The 26,474-nt window shown below is 35.6% G+C and overlaps 3 protein-coding genes across 6 annotated transcripts in view; 2 read left to right on the forward strand and 1 right to left on the reverse strand.

Annotated features, from left to right (window-relative positions):
- Positions 1–17,560, forward strand: part of ppfibp2b (PPFIA binding protein 2b) — a 61,859-nt gene extending 44,299 nt beyond the window's left edge. For 2 of the 4 annotated variants that reach the window (XM_015338293.2, XM_015338282.2), the window contains 19 exons: positions 144–205; positions 2,500–2,575; positions 2,894–3,000; positions 3,108–3,175; positions 4,411–4,476; positions 5,328–5,388; positions 6,069–6,110; positions 6,446–6,590; positions 7,531–7,563; positions 7,994–8,026; positions 8,264–8,399; positions 9,412–9,540; positions 10,407–10,557; positions 10,912–11,023; positions 11,158–11,246; positions 11,394–11,516; positions 12,531–12,656; positions 13,003–13,191; positions 13,392–14,260. In XM_015338293.2, the coding sequence (XP_015193779.2) occupies positions 144–205; positions 2,500–2,575; positions 2,894–3,000; positions 3,108–3,175; positions 4,411–4,476; positions 5,328–5,388; positions 6,069–6,110; positions 6,446–6,590; positions 7,531–7,563; positions 7,994–8,026; positions 8,264–8,399; positions 9,412–9,540; positions 10,407–10,557; positions 10,912–11,023; positions 11,158–11,246; positions 11,394–11,516; positions 12,531–12,656; positions 13,003–13,191; positions 13,392–13,595 (1,952 nt within the window). In that variant the 3' untranslated portion in view covers positions 13,596–14,260. Of the gene's footprint in view, positions 1–143; positions 206–2,499; positions 2,576–2,893; positions 3,001–3,107; positions 3,176–4,410; positions 4,477–5,327; positions 5,389–6,068; positions 6,111–6,445; positions 6,591–7,530; positions 7,564–7,993; positions 8,027–8,263; positions 8,400–9,411; positions 9,541–10,406; positions 10,558–10,911; positions 11,024–11,157; positions 11,247–11,393; positions 11,517–12,503; positions 12,657–13,002; positions 13,192–13,391; positions 14,261–15,612; positions 15,679–16,738; positions 17,084–17,488 lie in introns of those variants that run through there. The other 2 variants (XM_069181859.1, XM_069181860.1) reach the window with 2 other exon arrangements.
- rep15 (RAB15 effector protein) lies at positions 17,470–19,649 on the forward strand. The gene is made up of 2 exons (XM_069181861.1): positions 17,470–17,560; positions 18,269–19,649. The coding sequence occupies exon 2, from the start codon at positions 18,306–18,308 to the stop codon at positions 19,068–19,070; it is 765 nt and encodes a 254-aa protein (XP_069037962.1). The 5' UTR covers positions 17,470–17,560; positions 18,269–18,305; the 3' UTR covers positions 19,071–19,649.
- Positions 19,650–20,521: 872 nt separating this feature from the next.
- On the reverse strand, positions 20,522–26,118 carry cyb5r2 (cytochrome b5 reductase 2). Its single transcript, XM_006642622.3, has 9 exons — positions 26,076–26,118; positions 24,724–24,882; positions 24,420–24,492; positions 23,887–23,993; positions 23,563–23,692; positions 22,677–22,760; positions 22,335–22,420; positions 21,599–21,698; positions 20,522–20,741 (listed from the first exon to the last, which is right to left on the reverse strand). Exons 1-9 carry the CDS (start codon positions 26,088–26,090, stop codon positions 20,569–20,571), a joined length of 927 nt encoding a protein of 308 aa, XP_006642685.2. The 5' UTR covers positions 26,091–26,118; the 3' UTR covers positions 20,522–20,568.
- Positions 26,119–26,474: the final 356 nt, after the last annotated feature.

A 26,474-nucleotide genomic window follows, 5' to 3' on the forward strand; every position in this document is an offset into this window, starting at 1 on the left:
AACTCTTGGCATTTAGACAACCCCTCAAAAATAATCAATAATTAAATGCATGAGTAATCTAAACAACAGAGACACATTTCCAATTCATACGATTTAGTTTTAGACTAAAAAAAGCATTCATTAATTGATCCATTTTCTTTTAGATCAGGAACTACAACGACTGAAAATAGGCATGGATTCCTTGCTAACAGCAAATGAAGAAAAGGTAAGTAAAATTTGGTACAGTTGCAACTGGTCTCAGAAATGTGACATATCTAAGTCTTGATAAGCTTTTCTTGTGGGTGTTGGTTTGGACATTGAAAACCTCAATAAGAAAACTCGATGTACATAGTTAGAACTAGTAATTTAAGCATCTGCTAAATTATTATTTTCACTAGTGGTCTACAGTATGTGGATAATATATATATACAAATATTCATTTGAAAGACTTGAATTGAAAAATATCATCACCCATGTTAAGCTATTAAAAATAGAGTAAGCTTAGTTTTCACACATCCACCAAATAGAATGGACATTTCTAAAAAACAACACCTTATACTGTATGCCAAGACAGTTTAGCATTAATACTTTAAAATTACAAAAAGAACCATAAAAAATGTCAGGCATTTCTGCTCCAAAAAAAAGAATGTACCTATATGCACAAATACAGGACAAGATCCAGCCAACCATAAATTAAAAAAAAAAACAACTCTATCACTTACTTCGGGAATTCTTCACCTCAGATCCAAGCCTTCTTGAAAAGTCACTTCTTATTATCTGTGTCCACTGGTGAGCACACACACAAAAATACTCCCTTTTCGGCTGCAGGGCTCTTAATATTTGAAGGCCTGTTTTGTGCATCTTTATTTAGTAAAAAGTTTACCTTATATTCACTTTCATTCAAAGCAGGTTAAAGAACTGACTTGAGATCATGTGAATTCTTTAAGGTCAAATGTTATAATGCTAGAAAGAAATGAAATGATAGAATTTCTAAGATAGAAATGATAAGTAAAAACAGCTCCACTCTTCCTCCCACAGGCAACTGTGAGCAAAATCAACTACAAAGAAACACACCTGTAGTAACCTAAAGTGTTCATTAAGACTTTTGGTTATTAAGCAGAGGCAAACTAAAATCAGCTGCAAAGTTAAACACCAATCTTAGATATACATTAAGTCCTTGGTTAGTAAGCAAAGAGAAAAACTAACATAAACTGCAAAATTAAACACACCTGTGGCTTCATTGAGTGTTAATTAAATTGGTATATTGGTTATTAAGCAAAGAGAAACTAATGCCTCAGAGTCCTCCATTAGCATCTAAACCTATCCAAGCAACACCTCAAGGTTTTATACAAACAATAAGTGGTTGGAACAGTTAGGGATTAAGGGGTTTCTGAAAGTTTGGGGAGCAAATCCTTATGAGCTTGTCATTTGCAAGTCTCTGCTTTTTCCCATTGTTTTCAATCATCATGTTGCTTTCCATTAAAAATCTTAATAATTGCTGGCAAATTGAAAAGCATATACTGACAATCTTAAATATAGGAAATCCTCTTTCTTTTTTAGTTATTTTAACAAGGGAAATGTTACCATAGTTTCATAGTTATAGTTTATTACAGGAAACTTTGCCACAGTATATGTATTGGAATATAATTGGTATGGATACTTAAATTGTGCTCGTTAAACTGGCTTTGCATGAATTTCACAAGTCTCCAGCTGAATGCAATTTTTACTGCTTCATAGCATGCTTTTGGATGAACTATTACATGTAAACAATTGGCAAATTTCAAATCACTTCTGATTTACACTGACAACAATATATAGTCACTATAAGCAGTCACTGCTTAGCCACAATCATTTATTTTATGCACAGGAAAGACACAATGCATAACATAATAGCCGATTTTTTTTTCTCAGGGACACTTGCTAATAAACTACTGTAAATCATAAAAATCATTAAAAAGGAGAAACATGAAACTGTCTAATGCAAGGCACAAAGAAATTGAAAGAAACCTGCACATCCATTTGTCTTCAACAACTAGAATTGTTCATGTTTTCCAAAAAGAAATTTGGACAGTCTGTTTATAATTTGAAGAACTGAAAATAATTAGTACACTCTTCGTGACACATCTGGCTTATTTTAATAGAATTGCTTCCAAAAGCAGTTGAATAAAAACATGTATGCAAACTTAAATGTGCTAGAAGTATTATTTTCTTGTGAATCACATTTAGTTACTTGAATTGATGTTAATACTTTATCATTCTTGTAACAATCATTTTTAAATCTTTGATCAGTTTCCAGTAAAACAAAACACATTTAGTAACCAATCTAAAATGGTGATTTTTCAAGGTTTTTCATGCAGTATGCACCTGAAAGCAATTGTACAAATTTAAATGTGTACACAGGGTAACTCAAGTTTGGAAATTTTAGCTGCATTAAAAAAAAGGGAGCGAAGCTTTGAAACCCATTTATGATCATTTTTAAACCTGTTTTATGAGATCTGAAATCTGCACATTGCTTTGCAGGACCGTCGTATAGAGGAGTTGACAATTCTTTTAAACCAATATAGAAAAAGAAAGGATGTCATGGCAGTAACGCAAGGTATCATTATCTCATTCAAATATTACCTGTTTATCTCCACACTGACCAGTTAAAGGATGAAATATTAGTGCAATATATTTATCTGGATATATGTAGTCTTAAATCATGAAAAATGTCTTTATACATTATATTCCAAAGAATTTTTGTATTATTGTACAGGACCTTGTATCTAAGAACAATTATACGTATTTCTTTATCTGCACAAGTATTAAGAAGTAAGAAACATACTTAAATACACCTGCATAATCAGAAAAACAAACTTTAAACTAAGAAGGGTTATACTTTAGTACCACTAGGTAACTGTGTGGGTTTTCGCAGGCTCGGGTGAAAGAATTCTGTCTGGCAGCAGTGAGGAAGAACTCAGTGGGAATATGAAAATTAGAAACCCAGCACATACGACTCACACAGAAAAGGCCAGATCAGAGGTGAGGCCCACACCCCTCTCCCATATTACTATTTCTGTAAGTATTATTTAAACTGTCTGGTGAACCAAGTCAATGTGATTTACTGTCGTTATTATCTTTCTTTACAGATGTCTTCCAGGGGCTCCTCACCAATTCTGGTTTCACCCTCATCAACACAAAAGGAGCTGGACACCAGGCAAGTACTGTATTGAAGTAAAGAGTGTAATTGCACAAAAAGGATAGCAGTGCTTAAGCAGCAGATTAGCTTGCTCTTAGTATAGAAAGGGTCAGATGCATGAAAGGACCAAGCCTGGTTTAAGAGTCCGGATACAGAGAGACTAATGAGTTGGAAGCATTGAGTGCTGCAGTAAAGAAGTGCAATGATATCAGTGAGGTTTTAAGAAATGTTTCACAGCAGTAATTAATTATTGCTTATAGACTGTTGATGAATATTTAATCCTGCAAGAAGTTGCAAAAATGAGGTGGGGGCTATGCACATTTAGCTTCTCACATATTAAAATAAAATGTACTAAAGCTGCTGGCTATCTAACAAATTTTGTAATTTGTTAAGAACTTCAGAAACTAGGTTTATACTGTTGCACTCCACACACCTCTAAAAGGCAGTATGGGAACAAAGATGTCCCCTGTCCTTGCCTGCTGTAACTGCAGCAAGAATGAGACATGCTCTTCAACAGCACAGAGTGATTCATATGTGAAAAGAAAAAGCATTTCATAGCCGCACTACCCTCTTCTAGTCAAGGAAAACCAAATTAGTAACAGGGACAGACGTGTCATTCACATCAGTATTGGGCTACTAAAAGATTACCTTGTTGCCTCTAACCCAGCGAAGCCATTCCATGCCTGCAGTGGTGAAACTATTATTTTCCCTGCATGTTCAAGCCTCTGGAGTTTGTGGAGTAGTATAGCAACAGTCACTGGCTTTTCCCAGTCTGTATTTTCTCATGTGTTAACAGTAACCAGCTGAACTTTATCGAGATGAACGCACAAAATTATATTTTTCCTACAGGCTTGTTTGTCCTACAAACTTTGAAAGGGAAATTCTTTGTTATTTTTGGTTTTCCCTATGTAATGAGACCCAAAGCTTATTTTGACCATGTGTACAGATGTAGGAGACTCACTTGTTCTGTGACTGTGCAAGTTGTATATAATTCCAATTGAATCATCACATTGTTTTCACAAATCCCAGGTAGGCTCATCAAGGTTGAAAACAGTAACGTTCTCATGAAAGAAAAAACATCTTGAGACTTTTTGAACTAAAGGGGTCCAAAAATAGTTTACTATTTATGGTCTTTAGGATATTAATGTTTCATTATGGCTTAATGAGCAATTAAATCACATAATCCTCTTCTGTCAATTCTTCCTAAATACCTGGAGTTAATGTAAAGCATTGTTTTGTCTCTGTGTTTCCAGCTGCAAAAGTCTGTCTCCAGGGCCATTACTTTCCCCCAGTGAAGAGAGCTTTGAAAACGGACAGTGGCAAGTACTGAAAGTGTGATGGAGTGCTTTTGACTTGTTGTGATTTGGTTTAATTAATAGCAAGAAAAAAATGGCTTGGGCCCTGTCATTCTAATGTCTCTGGCCAGAATACAGAAGTCACCCTGGTTAATGCTGAGCAATGACTGCCATATCAGATTAAAATGAAAACCCTTCGTAAGGTAAAATCAACAGAGTAACTACTGCTGGCAGCTCTGAAATATCTGACAAAGCAGCAGCCAAAGTCTACGTAAAAAGATAGCTGTATTGCTCCCCCTTGGGCTTATCCTAAATGGAGGTTTTTTGTTTGACTGTAAGTGACTGAAGATGTTGCTAAATTCATATTATCCTGTGTACTATTCCTGTACAACAATTCTTGAAGATTTACTTAATTTTAATTTTAAACTTGTTTAATTAACAACTGATTAATTGTGAATTAGTTCAGGTGGGCAGCTGCGTCAGCATGCATAGTCTGCAAAAGAGCAAGTAATAGGTTTATTCCATGCTGAAAAAAGAAGAGAGAAAACACAACGTTTTGGCTGAGAAGCCAGGCTTAATTATGAATTATGCTTATAAATCACCAGAATGGAAATTGATTGGAATTAAAATTGATAAATATATGGATGCTTTAAGCCTAAAGCATGTTTAATTTCAGTACAGGCGCTATTACAGACATGGGATTTGAGAAGATAAGTCCTTTCTCTCCAACTGAAAAATAATACTGGCTATAAACACATATATATTTTAAATTAGCCTGATTAAGTATATTCGTGGATCAAAATGGATATTCATGATTTCATTATTTTTTTATTTTGTAACTTGTAACTTTTTTTATGTGCAATTTAAATTATTAGGCCTCAACAAAGGATGTTATCCAGCAGTTTAGAAGAATTGCAAAGTGGATCATTACAAAAGGTTGGACATTTTTGTAATGGTACAAATAAGTGTGAAAATGTTACATCAAACTAACCACCGCAATAATTTGCATTTTCAGTTTTCATCTTGCAGAATAACCAGTAATGGGAAGGGATTGCAGTAAAAGAAGTAGATCATTATTTCCTGCTGTTAACCTGTCACGCCCTTAAAATAATCTGTCTGTACACGGCTTCTAACTGGGGATAATTCTTGGTGTTTCTTCCACTCAAATAGCTCCATCTACTAACTAACATGTTGTCTAAGGCTTTATGAAATCTATAGAAAGGAGAATGGAGGTATATGCATTAACATATTGAATCAACAGAAATGTAAAGTGCCTTTCAGCTTTGAAAAGAATCTTAACATCACGTAGTAGGTTTACAATTTGTAGTTGAATGGTGAATTATATTTTTTTCTGATCTAGGCCCTAGTTTTAAAAATCCATTCCAGCATTCAACAATTATTAACAGTTTAATTCAATTAATATTGTATTTATGGCTTATAAAGCAAATCTTTATTTTGTGGCAAGTGGCTAACATGTATGTAAAGTGTTAATTATAATTTGTTTACACATTAACTGTATCTTTAAACGCTTGTTTTCATCATTTTACTAACCATGTGTCTGTTCTCTTCATTACATGCACTGACTGTTCCTTCATTCCCACCCTTCCAACCCATAGCATGTAGTTGAGGAACCAGTAGAACCTGTTGTTTCAACAGAGGTACATTAATTGAATGATGTAATTTTCAGCTCAATGTTTAACCCTTCACCTGCTGAGTGCTCCCTCTTTCTTGCAATTAATTTAAAACCACTTGAAGGATAGACGAAAGCATCTGTGTTGTACATGTATATAAATATCTAACAACAGAGTCAGCCATATACTGTATATGTTATGTATAAGTATATTTTCATTTTAATTTTTCAGGTGTCTTTTTGTACACTTTGGCAATTATTCATTCTCCTTTTGTAAAGAACGTTGTATTTTCCTGAGAGAATGATACTGTAAGGTAATGCAAAATATTATATACTTTTAACTTCTATCTAACTTTTTTACAGAATCGACAACATTTAGAAAGTAACAAATACCAGACTTTACCAGGGAAGCTGTATCGTTCCAACCAAAATGGAGACAAAGAGAAATATATGTCATCAGATAGTCAGAAGTCAGAAGAGGATGCAGCAGGCAATGAATTCAACTTAAGTATGTCAAAATTAATTGAAATCTTTGAACAATACTTAGATGAATAATATCAAGAAAATGCAGAAATTCTTGTTTGGGTATTATTAGGTTTTAGCAGTATTTAAAGGCACATCTTAATGTTCAACTATTCATTTTTTGGCTGTTGCTTTAACCCTAAGCGACTTTCATCTTTACCCATTTGCACAGCTGGGGCTTTTACTGCAGCAATGTGTGTGAAGTATCCTGCTCAAAAGTGTACCAATATAGGTTTATCTGGGGCCAGAGCCTTAACCACTGTACAGCACAATGTTCAGAATCATATGTGTGTGCTTCAATCACAGATGTATTTTATAAGTACATAAAATTTAAGGAGCAGTGCTTCCATAAATAATAACGCTGATTTAACTGCATTAACATTTTCAAAAAGCAAATTAAGCTTTGATTTTACATTAAAATAACACATTGCTGTCCTATGTGGACTAAAGTATTTTCTTTTAAACTTTTCTTCCAATTTTATGTTAATGGCATTATCGTGTGTCAGCTTTTTCACCTTTTTGCTAGAAAAACTATTGTGTGCGTGATCACAATGTGAATATATACTATATATTTATATCCTTTAGAAAATGTCATCGTGTAAGTAATTCTGACACATAAAGTGCAGTACATCATCACATTTCAATTTTAAAAATTGTTCTAAATTACAGAATTTGACTTCTAAATACAGTACCAAAGATTATGACCTACATTCAAAACTGTGTAAATTTAAATGAAAACAGGCTGAAAAAAAAGCTGAAATCTTTTGACCTGTCTTATAAACTACTGTAATTTTATTCCGAGTCTTTCTCTTGCCAGGGATTTGCATGGGTCTGTGTTCTCAATATTTGCTTTCCATTACTCCTTAATTTGCTAGTGTTTCTTCTTTGCTTTTTGTGGTGCTTTCTGCTTAATGGAATGGCTGAAGATCGCAGCAGGAGTGCCAGTGCTCCAGCTTTAGGTATTGTACTTTGCAGCTATGGCTTTGTACAGAGGATCAATACTGTATATTAAAGACTTAAGACATCTACTGTAACTCTAAAACAGACCTGATTCATATCAACACACAGGAAAGCCAAAGGAGGGTGCAGGGATTATAATAGATTCATTTACATAAGCATAGCACTCACCCACCCAAGCTTTTAAAAGAAATTCAAATTAACACACTAATTGCTGTTTTTTTAATGTGTAACTTGTAACAAATGAAGGCATTCTTATGACTGTTTTTTGTTAACTAATTCTGAATCGTAAGGTAGCTGGAAACCTTTAATGAATGAGCTCTGCTTCATCCATAATTGTACCTATTTTGTGTGCCTAAGAACTATTGACATGACTGAACAGTAACTGAATATTTCCTCTGTATGCTTCATTCATTGCCTGCCCATGTCCAGGATCTCGTGGGAAACAAGATCTTTTTGGAAGTGGTGGGTTAATAGTCAAGTTGTGTGTGCCTTTTTGGATTGAAGTTTGTTTTAAAATGGTGTACTTTTTATTTTACTGAAAGGATAGCAAAATGTGTTTCACCAGTTGATTCCACCTTTCAGTGATGTGCTGATTAGGTCATTATTCTACATTGTCCCTATGTGTGTGTGTACGTGTTGAAGGGTGGAGTGGTCTGAATAAAGAAATGGAAAACGAACACATTTCTTTTTATTTCTAAGGAAAGACAGAGAAAACCGAGGACACGGCCTTGTCTGATCTTTCACCCCTGTCATCTGGCGTCGACTCTGGAGAACAGTCTCCTGTTTCCCCAGATAGCAAGAAAAATCCAAAAGGCATCAAGAAATTCTGGGGAAAGTGAGTTTGGATGACCACATATACATCACAAAATGAATTAAGCAAGTACATAAATGTAAAGCAGGCGTGCATACTTGCGGGAGGTTTGTTATTTGTTTTGACAACTAAGTAGGGGATTACTGTTCTATGTTTTGACATTTTTTAATAAGCTCTACATTACTTTATGGCAAATATTTTGTTAGCCAAAGTTTAAAGATATAGCAAACATTTTGTTCTTTAAAAAAACACCTTTTCTTTTTTAAAAGGGGTTAAGTTGTAGAAATGTTTTTGTCTTCTTTGTCCATTATTCTAAATGGGGATATTGCCTGACCTCACAGGGTAGTTTTGCTAGATATAGATTCTTACTGGGGCCTCTTTGGTAGCAGCAGAATTGAACCTGGTTGTTTGGTCTGCAGGCAGCTCAGATGTTGCTAGCAGAGTACTGGGAGCCTCCACATTCCCTCTCATGGCATTGCTGGGGACTGCAGGGGCTTTCTTATTTCTTATTTTACACATTCCCAAGCAGAGATCTGTGGAGGGGGTGAGAGATAATGGGAGATGGTGGGGGCCAAATGGTTTTACTTTACATCTGAAATTGAAAGAAATATATACAGTAGTTGTAAACTCCATGTCTGTCAATTGCATGCTGTTTTCCCCTTGGCGAAGAATAACTTCACCCAGTAAGAAATTGTGTGTAAGAATGTTTATAGTTTATTGTGGAGTTAGGCTGTACGAAGCTTTGCCTTAACCCACTCGGCTGATGGCCGACCACTTAGCCATAGGATGAGGAAGTCAGGACCCCCAAATCAAAAGGCAGATCATAACCAAGGGGGAGCTGCAAAGATGGAAATTGGGTGGAGGAGGGAAGCAGAAAGATGAAGCAAGAGGGAGAGAGAGGCTTACAAGTGTATTTATAGGTTTTTTTAGAACGTTATGTCATGGAGAATTATGAGTTTGAGTAATAGAGATGAGGGAGACCTTGGTTGCCGTCATCCCTTCTGAATTGTCATTAAAATCTCCATTTATGGCCCAGGATCAGAAGAACCCAGTCTGGCACTCTGCAGGCAGATGACTTGGAGCCGTCTGAGTTCCGAAGAGGGGGGCTACGGGCGACAGCTGGGCCTCGGCTAGCCAGGACTAAAGAAACCAGCAGTGCATTCTGGTACGCTGTAGTGGGACTCCACTGAGCTAAAGTAAAGCTGCCAAAATCGATCCATTTACAAGAAAGTATTAAAACAGCTAAGCTGCCAATGGTTCCTACATTCTTCCAGACTTCCATTGCTTTACACTATGATGGCTGAGTAGATGTGTAATACAAATTGTATCCCTTTCATCAATGTTATTTGTTTGTCTGAGTTAAGATAAGATAAAGATAAGATTAATTTAATTTGCTGTAGAGTTTCTACTGATGTAGAGACAACAGCAGTGAAGATAACACTGTTGTACACACCCAACAGCAGTAGAAACTCAGTGAGCCAAAATTACAGTACAATTATCCTGGAAAGGTGGTCATAAATGAGAGCATTCTGACATATTGTAGACGTAAGTCTATACAGATAGCTTCTTTTTTATATGTGTTACTTTATTTTTAATTCATAAATGTATTCATTTCTGTAGTGCCTTTGTTTTCAAATTTCAAAATACCTCTCAGAATTGCTGTTTGTAGGCTCCTACCATTCAAATGTTTTTCCAGTTTATCAAGGCTGTAAGGGTGGCACAAAAGAAATTTGTTAAACAAAACCTATGATATGATTAACTGCAAGTAACACACTGGATAAACCTTAGAGTTTTTCATCATGGGGAGGGTGCTGATTTCCCTTAAATGCTTTACTATTTGTTTCATTTAAACTGGATAATGAAAATGACATTTATAGTCCATGCATGTCCAGTACATGAGGCTTCTGCTTTTGTCTGTTCAGTTTCTATAACCATAATGTGTTTGAATGGTGCTACAATTGACCTATTTACACATCACTCAAAGGTGAAGTTTAAAAGGTTATACATCTTGTCATTGACTCTGTCCTGTAGTGACCTGAATACTCCCTTCTCGAAGTGGACAACAGAGCAGGTGTGCAGCTGGCTGGAGGACTTTGGTCTGGGCCAGTATGTGAGCCTGGCCAGGCAATGGGTCAACAATGGGCAAACCCTCTTAGCTGCAACACCCCAGGAGCTTGAAAAGGTACAAGGAATCTTTTGCTCATAAATATTTGCCTGCAACTCCTGATACACATAATACTCCCAATCAGGCAATTATTTTAATTTTCCCATTTATGAATGTAGCAGAAATACATACTCTTGTTTAGCAAATTCTAGGGAATCCTCTCTAGATGCATTTTTAACCATTTCTTTATATGAAAGAGTTAAGTAATTCTAGTAATAGAATACATTAATACCATTAATATTTACACTACTGCTGTTTACACAATGTCTTCAGCACATAATAGAGCAATACACGGTATCTAAAAATCACAACAGAGTGAATTGTATGTAACATGAAGCCTCCAGGTAATATTCAGTGTGGAACAAATTCCAGGAAATGGGAATAAAGCACCCCCTGCACAGAAAGAAGTGCCTACTGGCTCTCAGATCCTTCAGCACAAAACAGACCGAGAAATCATCTGAACTGGACCACATCTGGGTAACACGTAAGTTATAGATTAAACTGACTTCATATGGGAATAATCAGTCGTGTTTCTTCCTGTCTGCTAATTGCATGAGCTAAACATTTTTGAATTATTATTATTTTTTAAAATGAACATATCCTAATTCCTGTTTGCAGGTTGGCTAGATGACATAGGCTTGCCACAGTACAAAGATCAGTTCAATGAAGCAAGGGTGGATGGCAGGATGCTACAGTACCTGACAGTGGTAGGTGCTCATGTTTCACTGGTTAGAAAATCAACATACTGTACAGTACCTGCTGGCAATGCTGGGTGCAGAGCGCATGGCAGCAATGTTGGTTTCTGTAGAAAATAATGTGGAACATTAACATACAATTTTATTTTAATTTCACAGAATGACCTCCTGTTTCTTAAAGTCACAAGCCAGCTCCATCATCACAGCATCAAATGTGCCATTCACATCCTGCATGTCAACAATTTCAATGCTAACTGCCTGAGACGCAGGCCTGCAGATGAGGTAAGCAGAACAGACTTGCATAGTACTTGTTCTGTGCAGCCTGTTTTTGGCTGACTTCTAATTTCCTCTACAGTATCTACTGTATAAAGGGGAATAGCAACACTGTTTTTTTTTTATTTGTGGTTAGAAAGGATTAGCATTGATGAGTGTATTTCAAACCGCAATAAAAGTAAAATATGCACAGTAACTTGTAAAACCTCCAATTTACTGTACATTTCAAAATAGATTAAGTTTACAGGTGTCTGCAATGCCATATTCTGTGATTCAGAACAAGGCAGGGTGAGAAAGAATTAGCATTTCAAACCAGTAAAATGTAAAATGTACACAGTAACCTGTAAAACCTCTGAAATGATATTGCTGTCATTGTCTTGATTCAGAATGAGGCAGCAAAACATTCAGGCCCTATTAAATTACAAACAGGCAGGCTGTGAATAAACATCTCTTTTAATCCAGCAGAAATATTGCTCTCGACTTTTTTGCCGACCAGCGGTTTTGCCGACAAATACTACTTGTTAACTCTGCATGCAGATCACATAATAACATTTCTGCAGTGGAATATCTGCTGCACAACCTGAATTTATTTGCTCGTGCATTACATTACATTAGTCATTATGGTTACTAGTGAGCAGGAATCTTGCCTATGGCAAGTTTGTGACTCTTTCAGTACTTTCACAATGATCACAATGTTACATTTAATTTGGGATTAGTAAACATTTTCTAGACCGTCAATTAATTAATTTTGTTATGGAGATTTAATAACCGGTCTGAGAAATTGGGACTGCAGTTCTCTTTTACATGGGATAATATGATTTAGAACAAGCTGACCTTAATAATGAAAATTACAGCATATTAAAAAGAAATGTAAACAGTTTGAAAGTGACAGTGAGACAGCCTTTACACTGCAGCATTGCCAAGGGAATTGGTGTCAGTCTCAATGCTAAGAGCTGAAGATCAGTTTGAAATTGAGTTATTTTACTATCTCCTTAGAATAAAGTGTGTGTGTGTATGGCACAGAACAAGAGCTCTCCCTTGGAAGTGATGCAGTGGTCAAACCATCGGGTGATGGAGTGGCTGCGCTCAGTGGACCTGGCAGAGTATGCGCCCAATCTGAGAGGTAGTGGAGTTCACGGAGGCCTGATTGTGAGTATATCAATACCTTGTTCAAAAACATTACAGATGCATTACATGGCAAGAATGCCATTCTATTGAATACCATTCATTTGACAAGTTTCTCAAATTTATTATTAGTTTAAGTTCAGATTCTTTGTTAAAAGTATCATTTTTAATCACCAAATTCAATTACATATTATATCTAATATGAGGAGGGTAGCATGGTGTCTTTATTTCTTCAGGAAAAAGGTAATATTCTTTTTTCTGGAATGCAGACTGAGAGCCTTCGGCCAGAGAAGGTGTTTTGAACTAATGTCAATGTGAAAAAGAATTTCATACAGTTATCCTTACCTCCACTCTACCTCCTTTTTTGTAGATTCTAGAGCCTCGATTTAATTCCGACACCTTAGCAATGCTGCTGAACATCCCACCTCAAAAAACTCTTCTGAGGAGACACCTGGCAACAAACTTCAACATGCTGATAGGGTCAGAGGCACAGCAAGAGAAGCGAGAATTTATGGAGTCCTCCAGCTACACGCCCCTTACCACCACTGCAAAAGTCAGGGTAGGAACTTTCATTCATTGGAAAATCACATTTAGATTTGTTTAATCTCATTTGTAATAGATATTTCAAATTGAAAAGTGCTTATGAGTCACCATATATCAGTTTAAGTAATTACAATAACAGGAAAGACCAGAAAAAAAGAGGACACTTGGACATCTTTTGTTTGATCAATCGGACTGTATTTTGCCTTTTCATTTTAGCCAAAGAAACTTGGATTTTCAAATTTTGGGCACTTAAGAAAAAAGAAGCTTGATGACTCCTCGGATTATATTTGCCCAGTGGACACAGCCCAGCAGTTGCCTGCCTCAAATGGAGGTCACAGGGGCTTTGGAAGAACCAGGGGACTGAGCCCAATTTTTGACAGGGACATGGAGAGACCGGAGCAGGTGGGACAAAAAAGCTGATGTCATCCACCCAGTCAAGATAGGAATCATTGCTTGCCAACCATAACCCCGTGCCATCACTTAACACCTAGACTCCTGAACCATGGGCATGTATGCTATTCAGGACAAACTAAAACGGATGTTCACTGGAAGAATTTTTGTCATTTCCTAAATCAGTCTGAAAATGTGTTCAGCATTTTAGTATGAAATTGTTTCTTATTACTTTAATACAGTGCATTGATGTTTATAATTCAAATGATGTGCTCATTGCTTTGTGCATATTAAGATGATAAATATTTTATTTTGCACATAAGTCCAAAAGTATTAGAATTGTATTATAAGACTTCAAAAATTTAAATGTTTTAAATTCCAAACCAGCTGTTTCACAAACAGTTCTTTTATAATAAACACTGTGCAATATTTGCACTTTGGGGAACGTATTTATTATTTATGTTGGTTAATTGTATTATATGAGCACACAAACGCTAAACCATCCTGTGGCTATGTACCTTTGAAGAGAAAATACATTGTCACTATTTTATGCTCTGTTTATTTGTTACAATATATCCTATATATAACCTAAAATATTTTTGTAGCAAACTAAGGTTTGCTATGGTAATTAAGCATACGTCTCCTATGTATATTTTACTTAAAAAATGATTGGAATAAAATAATAAAAGAATCTCTTTGAGCGTTAGTTTTGGAAAGTTGTTTTTTCAAAACATGTACATGGATCCTACAACAGTACACTGTAGTTTTGTACTCTGTGCATAATTCACAATTAAAATCCCCAAAATTATATTACCTAGCAGAAATGTATTCTACTTCTATGCATCTTTCTTTGAGCTCCTTCTGCTAAATGTTGTATAAATACAACTGTAAGGTTTTTAACAAGAATGTGGGATTATAAAAGTAATGAATAGATTGCATTATATTGTCCCAAAGGATGCCAGAATGCTTTACATACAGGAGTGAACAAACATCATCCACTACATGGGTGATCTGGGATAGCAGTTGTGCACCAACAGTCCAGCTGTGCACGTGGGAAAGTGAGAAAGTTCATAAGCAGTCAGAGGAAGGGAGAAATGTAGAGAGACCAGATTGTGCAAACCCAGAGAGGAATTTATCTAGGACACCAGGGTCACATTCCTATTCTAAAGTGCACGATTAACAAAAAATAATCAATTCCTAACCTGCTTTTGTCAAACTTGAGTTGCCCATTTTATGCAAGATGACTAAGTGCATGCTGGGAAAGGAAAACGCCGCCATCATCTTAAAGGGGCTCATTGAAAGGTATGAGCTATAACACTTTTTGTTACAATTTGCACCAGTTCCATGTTGTTGACATTTCATTCTGCAGTGTCTTGTTCAGTGCTGAAATAAGTTCATCTGGTGTCTGATCACAGCTCTCTTCAATTTCAATCATATAATCAAAACATTTATGATTGCCCCCTGATCTAAAAGTGAATCACTGTAGGATCCTGCCAATTAGCATGAAGCTAGTTTTGGCTAGCTCATTAAAAAAAAATTCACTTTCTTATAAATCCTGATCAGAAACAAATAACAGGATTAAGTAAAATAAACACATTTAATTATTATGATAATTGTGTGTCTTAAACAGTACTGTTTTGATTTATATCTCAAAAAATGATCTGGGGCCATTCCTTAACTCAGACTGAGTATTCTTCTTCAGCTCAAACAGAACAGGATAAGAGCATGCTCTCTGGGTTTTCTTTAGGACAAGCAAGAAATGTGCTAACAATAAAATTAATAATCCAAAACGTTGCTAAACTAGTTTTTAAAGCATGGGGAACAAAATGCAGATAATCCATTACTGAAAAGGCCTACAATATACATGTCTTCTATTTTCTGTCTTTTTAAAACAAAACTAAAGACAACCTATCTAGAATCCTTTTATGTTATGCTCACCTCAAACGTTCTTTATTGTGTAATAGATCAGTGTTCTGCCAAGTGCATGAAATAAGTTATAAAAACAGACCTTGTTATGGTTTGATGCAGTTGCTGCCTGATTTTACAGATGGAGGTTACAGAAGGAACAGTACAGCAGATAGGGGCTTTCTCAGCAGGCATAAATAACCTTACAGTAAGTACCCCCTGACAAATATATGCACAGAAAGATATATATACTGAGCATCTAAAGAAACTCACCCTATATAAACATGTACAGTATGCAGCTTGAATAATTATCTCCCATTGGGGACCCCTAGCTCAGGAGGTCTTGCCAGTTGTGGTGTCCAGTATGTTTTAGCAATGACTTAAGTATTTGTGTAGACCACCTAGATGAATGTCAGTGAGTATGGCACACGTGTGCAGAATTGTATGCTAATTAATGTGAATAACAGGCCAGTTGATGGGGAGGTCCAACTATAAAGGACTAGTCAGAAGTGTCTAGTCACTATATAATCTAATTCTAGCAACTGATTGCAGCCGAAGGTATTACATTGATCAAGGGCTGTGACCACACTTCTGCTCTTCTTATGGGCCTGTTGATGATGAGAGTTCATCAGTATCATGAATGTCAGTGTACCCATTACAAAATAGATATTAACTTTGTGAATTTGTTGTAGTTATACAGTATGTGACAGTATGTTTCTTTTGAAGCTTAGTATGCAATATATTCACTGTATATATATTAAAATAATTTTAAGTTTTGTCATTAATGTATTAATAATTAACCAAGTAATCAAGTGATGGCTATCATTAGTAAAATGCATATTCCTAATTCCATAATCCTGCTAACGTAAAACATTATAAAATGGAGAGCTTTGGACTTCAATATTAAGTACAGTGCTATATGACTACAATTATAAAACCAACAAGATCACAATTAGAGAGTAAAATACATTCCTAACCACGTCTGTATTCAGTTATTGACAGCAGAAGTCTGCAAAACAGAGTTAGTGCAGTGCTCACCTGTCTCTATAATGTAGGTTAAGTAAGTGGGCTAACCACTTTTTCATCATTTTGTTCCAAATGAAGCACTTAAGGTCCTTAAATTCCATGATTAATGTATAATTTACAAAACTTTTGGAACAACTGTATTTTGTGAATAGGAGTTTCTAAGGTTCTCAGGAGACATAAATGACAATTCAACCATGCCATGCTTCAAGCTAACACCAACACCTGACACTTCTTGCTTTCAGTATTTGCTAAGCCACGACGACCTGCTGCAGGACTGCAGATGGGGACAAACAGCAACACTCTGAGAAGAAAGTGCCAGACTAACATGCCGCTTGACCAGGGAAAACATCAATACCTCAACTATACTGAGAAACTAAGACCAGCAGCTTTTGTAAATCACCTGCTTTAACATCTTCTGACATCATGTATTTATTTGTATCATTTCAGTTCACATTGGATAACGGTTACTACAAAAGTTTTGAAGTTAAGTTTTGTTCTAAGCTTGGGAACTTGGCAAATGTTAAGTTCTGCATCTCCAGTATTTCCTTCTTATTTATTTGTGACACAAGCTTTATATTATGTTATAAAACAAAAATAAATATAATTGTATACAATAGGCATTTCAGATTTATTTATTTTTTCCATTATTTGATATTGAATACAATATAGAATTACTGTCAGACACACCCTGTGATTAACTAACATGGTTAAATGTCTGTTTATCCTGGGAAACCAGAAACAGGTTTTACTCCCATTTGGGGATTTACATTGAAAATTGGCTTGTCATGTATTTGCAAAGGGAACTGCAATCTTCAAAGACTAAATGCTCAGCTTTTTTAGCAGAGTGAATGCCCAAGCCCTGGGCGGACACTCACGCAATTAGAAAAGCACACCATTTGAAAGTCAAAGCAAGGTGAAGATGTGTATTAGACATACCCCCCCGAGTTTCCAGTTTGTGCCTTTGCTTCAAGCCTGAACGCGTTTTTCGCCAGGTATTCAGAAAGGACTTTGATGACAGCTGTGTGCTCTTCACTCAGGATAACGCACAGAGTATAGGAGCATTGGTAAGTATCCTCTCTCGATGATTTTAAGGAGAAAAAAAACATTTGAAATAGTTTTCTTTCTCTTCACAGAATAGAGTATAATGTATATTTCATAAAGGAGGATCTCAGCGTAATGCCAAATGGAATCAAATGTATACTGGGAAGCAAAGGATGAACCTATTGTTACATATTATTATTTAAAACGCAGAATTCTATTAATGGGTTTACAATACTGGGGATACTGGGTTACTGCAATTTCATGGCAGGTTCTGTAGAACATTAGCGAATGAAAGGTTAGTAATTTAAGAAGGTTTGTATCAATCTTCTTAGGTGGGACTTCCTGTATTTTATTGTGACATTCAATATGATCATGGTAGATTGTAGATAAATTCTGGAATATGATTAGTAGAAATATATGAAGTATGGCAAATATTTTAAGTATAAAAGCATTGAATAATTTCTTCATCCTTATCCATATGTTACCCCATATAATTTAAAGGTTATATCAAGAAAAGCAGCAGTATTCCAAAACATAGAAGATTCACAGCTACTAATCTACCAAATGTCCCAGGAATGGATCCATGCATATAAAGTATTATATTGTTTTTACATCCAAAGTTTTCACAGCAATATCATTGTGTTGTATGATCATATTATTGTTGATGTAGGCATATTGTGCAAATGATAAAAATTAATACATTAAATATTTATCTAAACATTTGATTTCAGTGTATAAAGGAGACAACAATCTAAGCATTCTTCAGTGATGGGTCAAACACAGGCAACACCTGAAGTCAAAGCCCTCATGAATGAGTTCATCACGAATGAATTCAAGGGGATCATGAAGAAAACAAGCCAAGCCGACTTCACACAAAACTTTGGAGAGAGTGTCAAGTATGCCTCAAACAGAACCAAAGAATACCTTCTATTTCAGGATCCTGAAAACACATTTCGCCCCAGTGCTGCTACCCTCAATGAAGTCTTTCTCATGACATACATCAACCAAAGTGTCTACCTTCAGCTGACAGAAACCTTCAATTGTACTACAATGACCAAAGAGCAGGAGATTCTACTGGGTGCCGACTGGGTTTGGGCTCTCATTGATGCACCAAGCAAGAACCCCAAAGTCCAGATCGCAGTCCAGGTCTTTCACCTGTCAGAAGAAGAGGGCAAGCCTGCTAAAGGAGACCAGGTTGAAATGTTAACTGAGAGTATGGAAATCGCCAAGATGGAGTCGGCTGATAAATCAAAGCCAGAGAAGATGATTGAATTCTGCTCCTCAATCGGCAAGGACTGTTATGCCCTCTTCCTTTTCTTTGGTCGTCAAAATGATCCGGGCAACATTTATGGTGTGCTAAGCAATAACTTCCAGGCTGCCTTTGGCAAAGGTGCTAAAATCGACCAAGCGTTCGTTGAGAATTTTTTCAAAGGATCAAAAACCTTTGTAACCCCAGCAAAGATGTTGCAGACCATTGCTCAAAAAGAAAAGAAGCACGACGAACCCCTAACGATGGTCATCAAGTTTACCTAAGTGCCTGGATTGGAAACCCTTTTATTACAAGCAACAACCCGCTAATCGAAGATTTACAACTTATTTTACACGTCTCTCCCTGTACTGTTTGAACTTGATCTGTTTCTGGTTTCTGATTTACAACCAACTGCAATCTGAATTTTTAGTCCAAAGATCGCGTGCAAACCCTTATGTAATTTATAGTATATAATTTCCAGGACAAAGGACTTCAGTCACATGGGCAGTCCAGCTACAAGGCTTTTAAGCCATAAGCCTGTCCACATTTTTTAAGACACACCAATTATTTTTCCAATATTCGTGGAGAACATTGAAACTACCCCAAAACAACATTTTCCTTTATAGAACTCATGACGATTCACTGCACTATTAATACCTTTGAATCCTCCTGAGATTCCTTCTGAGGTGTAAGAGGAAACATTTTCACCTCACTTCACTTAAAATAAGTCACCCGCTAAGTCACACTGCTAATTGCCAACTGTCATCAAAAGAGAGAAAAGAGATCTGAAGAAGACACTTGTTGTGACGTATTAAAGATTTATAATTTTATGGTAATAAGATAAATAAAATCATGTTTACCTACATTTTCTACAGGTCATGTGTGGAGTTAATAAGTAACAGGGAAACAGTGCGTGATGACCGTGTGAAATTTCTTAAGGTAATGAATTTAAAGTAACACCTTATTGCACACCTGGGAGTGGGACTTTCATATACACAGCTGTTAATTACGCGCCTCCTGTAATTAAAAAACCATTGACCATGAACATTATTAAACAGGCATCATGTTTTTTAGGATTTCCAAATTATATTGTCCGCTACATTTCTGTACCTGTAACACAAAATATCATACATTATAAAATGCAACATAAGATTGGAGGGTCTAACGCAGATGGGTTTTAAGTAAAATGGTTCTAAATCTGCTCTTACTATCAAATTGCTATTTATAATTATATTACATGCATTGCTTAAACACCTATAATCAATGCTCAATCCTTGTAAAGTAGCACTTCTAATATCCTGTCTAATATTCTACATTTCAGTTTAATAAAGTAAAAAATGCATGCTTATTAGATCTTTTTTTCTCTTTTAATTACTGATGTTGTTGTTTTCATGCTCTATCTAACTGGGAACTAGGAAATTAAATATTAAAGTAGTTCAAATATACAAATATTTTTTCCCAACAGCTGTTTAATTCCTGTGTCTGCATATTTTCATGTTACATTAACAGTATTAAATATTTTTGATGTAATAAAATGAGATTGGATTAACTGTTTTCAGTTATTCTTTAATTAAGCTTTATTGGTATTGGTTTCTTAAAAAGGTATTACAAACACAGATTCCTATATTTTAACATATATTAGTCCATAAAGAGAAAGTCATAACTGTCTTCAAGAGTGAGGAAAGTCATTTCACATTTCTTATAATTTGTCTTATTATAAGAAATAATAAGTGAAACAGAATATGTGTCATACACTTTCCTCAATGAGATCAAGGCTGCTTCTCAGTAAGTAAACATGTCCTCCATCTTGTATCCCAGTTTTGTCAGATTGGGTTGGCATGCACACTGAATCATGGGTAGTGGACCACACATTAAAACTAGGACATCATTTGCTGGAGGAGGCAGATGATTTTTAATCATTTCGGCATTAATGAATCCAGTGCCATACTTCCAACCTGCGAAACAAAACACAAGCTTAACTCTTCAGGTCTACAATTTAGAAGCAGGAATTTGTCTTATATTTGAATGCTGTTTTTACTACTCTGGGACATTGGCATTAGCTCCACCCTAATAAACCTGGGGCGTTACTGACCATTTAAAGCTACAGTGAAAGCATGAGGCTAGGACCAGCCTTGCTATATTTTCAATAAACAGATTGAAAAACCTCATTATCATTGTCCTTGAAGATAAATGTATATGCAGAGAGAGGCTTGAGTTTAAACTATAAAGATTGGCTCTAAGCTAGCATACACAATAAGAAGCTGTATTTCAGATATAACTATTCAATTATTTAGTTTTGATTTCAGTCATTTATTCAACATAATTCTGCTCCCACATCCAAACCTAATTCTGTATGCTATCACACAAATTAACAGCACTCAGGTATGCAACTTATTAGTTTACTGATTGGTTTCATTGCAATTAACATATATAAATGGGTTCACAGCAATCAACTCTGTGTAATCCATTTTTGACTTTTTACTTCTCTTCTCACTGTCTGTACCGACAGTATTGTATGTATTGTTGTATTATTAGATAATTTCATTACACTGTGCTGTGTTGACTGTGCTAAGCTATTGTTGCACTGCAATTTCCCTCACGGGATCAATAAAGTATCTATATCAACATATTTGGTGTGCAAAAAAGGGTTTTCACGTCTTTCATTTTTCACAAAAATCAGACAGCATCATCAGTGTTTTCATGCCTTACATTTATCACAGAAATCAGACAGCTTGATCAGCACGACTATCGTGCATTCATGACAAAGCCAAGCAGCAGCTGACGTGAGTGTTTGGTGTGCTGAATCTCTTACCCTGCGGGGCTTTGTCCAGGGTGTACCACAGCTTGATCTGATCAGCGTGATTCCGAGCCACGTCTTCCAGCTCTGCTCTCAGGAGGATGTCCTTTTCACTCTATGCACATAAAAAGCCTTTGTTCTTAGAATCTCAATGGAATTTAGCAATATTTTCCTTAACTTATTTTATGAAAATGATATTGAGTAATGATAATTATTATTCTATTTTATTATTATGACATTAGCAATAATCAGGAGTTCTATCTTAAGCTAATGATCTTGCAGATCTTACTACATCTGTATCATACTTTTACCAAGTTTATTTATTTAATATATTTACCATGGTTTCCGATCAGCATGTCTGTGTATACTTTACAACTGTTTTCTACTCATATTGCTGTAGGTTTGCATCATTAAATATTAATACAATCAGAAAACTGAGGGATTATTTCCATTTGCTTTTCAATCTGTAATGTGATTGAACTATAGGGTGTAGCCAGCCAAATTAATGCAGGATAACCATACAGTAGATCTTTTAAAGTCCCCTTTTGAATTTCTAAAACTGTTGTGTACTGCTATACAGTCCACAGCTACAGTATACAGGTATCTCAATTTTATAGTACATGCAATAAGGAAAGTAAAACAAAAAACAAGCTCTTGTCCTGGCAAAATATATCCATAAGTTAAGTTAAACACTTGACCATCGTTATAACATTTACATTTTAAAAGCACTTATTTTCAATTATGTCCTAACCTGATTTGCAAAAAGTAGGTAGCACTTTGTTTTGTCTTCAGGATCAGCTGTTATTTGGTGGATTAGCTGCAACATTGGAGTAATTCCTGCATGGGAAACAGTGCAAAGAAATACAAAATTATTCCTAAACCGTCAGGCTTCTAACTGATATTACCACCTCATTCTAAAAACTACTGAACAATTTTGGGATATCTGATAGCAATTCCTTCAGTGGACAGATTATATTAATTAAAAAGAAGAAAATGATTATTGAAATAGTAGAATGCATAATAATAGGACAATTCATGTCTAGGAATGTTTTAATGAGGTACAGTATGTCTTAAATTTAATAAAGGGACTTACCTGTTCCTCCAGCTATCATTCCAAGATTCTTAATGTGCTTCACTTTTGCCTCTGACTTTTTGTCTGGACGGATTTCAAACTTCCCTGAATGAACAAAAGAATAAATGATTTCCAAACTTCAAAACTGAACAAAATAAAATTCTTCCAAATGTATAGACATTGATGAGTAAAGGTGAGGCCTATAAATCTGCTGGATTGTGACTACCCAGAAACCGATTTGTTCATTTCTGTAACATTCCGTTTTTTATATAATTTTCTGTCTAGTTAAATAGGATATAAAAATCTAATAAACTTACTTTATAATCCAATAAGAAAACCTCAAATTTTCAAAGCAAAGAGAAACTGGATACAAAATTAATAAATACAATTCTTTGGCAGAGGTATCATTTCAAAGATCTTGCTACAACAGTTGGCAAATTTTGCCCTCTACTGGCCAAAACTTACCAAACCCATCTACAGTACTTGCTCTCACTGTAGTACACAGAACAAATAAAATTAATTTAAAAAGTTGTTTAAATGAATAAGCTCCATATGTGGTCTGTGTATATCGTTTATAGAATTAAAAAAAAAAGTAAATTGCACCATGCCCTTCAGAAATCTGTCTCTAATCTTGGTTTATCTTAATAATAAATTTTACTGAACCAATCAAAGTAAGGAGATGTTGACAGTGTGCTATAAAATTTATTTACAGGTTTTTGCAGACAATGCCTTATCAGGCCTGTTTTAAGAAAAACATGGGCTCATCCACAAATTGGCAAGCTGCAATTTCTCACCTGATGGCAGGATATTCCTGCTGGGCAGAAAGATGTAGACTGGCAAACAGAAAGTGACATCCATTGCAGGTTGGCTGCAGTTTCAATTCAATAGAGAAAAGTCCTTTCATTACCTTTTCCTTTATATACAAGTAGTCCATTAGGGCCTCTGAAATCCACTGTATCTCCAATGTTCATGTTGTCCAGATATTGGGACATTTTTCCTCCTTGAGGGTAATCTTTGTGCATGTTTTTGTAGTACACCTGGATGACAGTTAAAGAGGTGAAAGTTTGGAAAGATCATATGTGAGTTTGGATTTACAGTACCATTCCAGCACTTACAATGTGTACTGAGAGAGAAATTCAGTCATTTGGAGACAAATTTCCCCTGAATATCTTGCACACTTCCATAAAAGCCCATAATCAACAAAAATGTACAGTTACAATAATAAAAATACCTTTACAACCAGATCCACAAAACCCTTGTCTTCATCGCTTGAGACTGGTGTGTAGGCTCGGATTACCAGATTTCCATTCACTTTAGCAGACAGATACACATGTTGTCCTCAAAAACAAACAAATGGTTAATTCTTAGGTAATTAATGATTAATGATTAGTGCATCCATATAAGAGAACAGATGCTATGGATATCTATTTTTTCATTATTTCTGGATTTACATGCAATATCATTATCAATTTATTATACTATAACATTCCAATGGAATCAACTTTCACAAAGCACCACACAACAATTCAAATAAGGTAAAACAAAAGAAACATGGCCACACTATTGTGAAAAAATCTAGGGTCAGGTCAAATACAACTTCACTAACACAATCCTTGTGTCGTGTCCTTATAGCAAACATTGTGTTTGGTATGATGAGTTATTCAAATTTGTCTGTTATTATACTATATGAAAGCACATTGAAGTCATTTCTTCACATCAATAGTCATAAAATATTGCGCTTCTCCATATGTATATTTAAATTACCTATAGGCAGGCCAAGGACATGATCTGGAGATGGGAGGCCAAATGTGAACCTCTTGGTATCGTGATTAATTTCCTGTCAAGTGACCAAGTGAGAGACATTTCAACATAAACGGTTTTATAAAAGACAACCTACAATGACAAAACTAAATGCAGCATGAAAGAATCTTTACAATGCATATAACTGAGCATAAGAGATTCTCTTTATTAATTAGTAGTCATTTGTTTCTGTCTAGTCTCGACTGAGTCACATGTTGCAAACAGCAAAATTAAACATGTCCCAAAGGTCCCCAGAAAGGAATCTTACCTTTTTATCTATTAAAGGCAATGCATATTTTGCAGAGGGATCCTGTAATGTAACGGGTGATTTCTTTCCTCTCTTCTTGTGGTTTGAGCTCACTGATTGGAAGAACAAGTACAGCACGGTGAAAGCAACAACAGCCGCCCCGATCACCACCGGTAACAGCTGGAAACACAAGGATGTAGATGTACTTTGAAAAATATAGGCCATCAAAATGTAAGAAAGAAAATATTTTTAAAAGAACTCATAACAAAATTATAACGTAAAATCCTTGGTTATATTCAAATCCAGACACTTGTTCCACTAATTTTTAAAATGACCTCTAAATTCTGTCTTCCGTGAACGCATATCATAAGCTTTCCGTTGAGTCCCGGTAACATGAAATGGTCTGCTGCAGACCCTGATGGTCAATTTGTCTTAGTTCAAAATTAGAATTAATTTATCCCAAGGTCTTAAAACACTTGCAGCACTGTTATAAATTTGAATGTTATTTTATATGAAGAGAAGAAATTGCACATGCATTCTCTAAAAATCACATTCCAATGTACTGTAAAAACTCACATCTCACATGCTCAAAAAAAGTTTGCCATCTTAGAATAATACCATCTCTACAACAAGCCCTATAGGACTAAAGGCATATGTTAGTTCTCAGTATATTTAAAATATATTTTTCATTAAGAGAAGAGCTGTAACATACACTTAGCAATTATCACAATGTAGAAATAATGACATCCTATAAATTATTAAAGCCTACAGTATGTCTTTAAGAAATTCAAACCCCAGAAACACCCCCAAACAAAACCTTCTCGAATTGTGCTTGGCTTTTTGGCACTACTCTTCAACAGTGAAAGAGTTCAGACTCCTCTTCTGTGCAATTGTGAGTAGGTTTTTCCTGGCATGATGCATTTGCCAAGACCTTTATTGGAAAAAGCTGATTATTGTGCTCGTCATTAAATGCAAAAGTGTCTTTGGAGCATAAAAAGTTCAGACGCAATACTCCAAAGAAATAAATGCATACATTGTTAAAATATGTGTGGGAAATCCCTCCTCCCAACACAGACAGAAGACCTGTAGTCATATAAGCCTACTGCACATTAAGAATTAGTATGATTGATTTACTTTGCATTTACTTCAGATGCATGAAAGGATATAACTGCAAATTTTGCATAATCCTGCAGAAATTGAGATATGTAGACTTTCCAGTTTTATTAAATGCAAACAATTTTGCAAACATTTGATGGAACACTCCCACATGTATGCCATGTACTGTATGTCACAAAATCATTGTTCGAAAGCAAAAATAAGGGTGCTATTTAATTACTGGAAGCAGTATCTAAAAACAAATTCAATAGCCTTACCAAACTCTGTTCCATCTTGCCTGAGCTGTCCCAGACTGCAGTATACAGTACAGTGGTCAGAGTCCATTCTGCTGTGGGTGGAGAGTTTCCTATACAATCTGTGAACCTGATCTGTACAAGGTCACAGCGAGAGAAACGTGTCTGTAGGAAACCATACCATATGTATGTGTTCTGTCACCGAAAGCTCTGTCCCAGAGACTGAAGTCCTGCCTTTGTCATGGTGAAAGCATGATTCAGCATTTCAAATGTATCAGAGATCGATAACCATGCATGCCTCTAACAAGGCAACAGATCACACCATTGACAAAGTGTAAGAGTTTTGTGTGTGAAAAGAAGAATCCACTTTCAGAATACTGCTCAAGTATCTTTACCAATCCCCCAAAAATAATTTAATAAGAA

The sequence above is a fragment of the Lepisosteus oculatus genome, chromosome 21, assembly GCF_040954835.1.
Source record: "Lepisosteus oculatus isolate fLepOcu1 chromosome 21, fLepOcu1.hap2, whole genome shotgun sequence".
Lineage (NCBI taxonomy): Eukaryota > Metazoa > Chordata > Actinopteri > Semionotiformes > Lepisosteidae > Lepisosteus > Lepisosteus oculatus.

What these genes read in the sequence shown, in the direction of transcription:
- cyb5r2 (XM_006642622.3), bottom strand. An exon ending in TGCCTTTAATAGATAAAAAG is followed by an intron (nt 24,493 to 24,723) that starts GTAAGATTCCTT and finishes GTCACTTGACAG; the next exon opens with GAAATTAATCACGATACCAA. An exon ending in ACTTGTATATAAAGGAAAAG is followed by an intron (nt 22,761 to 23,562) that starts GTAATGAAAGGA and finishes TTGTTCATTCAG; the next exon opens with GGAAGTTTGAAATCCGTCCA.
- rep15 (XM_069181861.1), top strand. Translation starts at nt 18,306, where the DNA reads ATGGGTCAAACACAGGCAACACCTGAAGTCAAAGCCCTCATGAATGAG.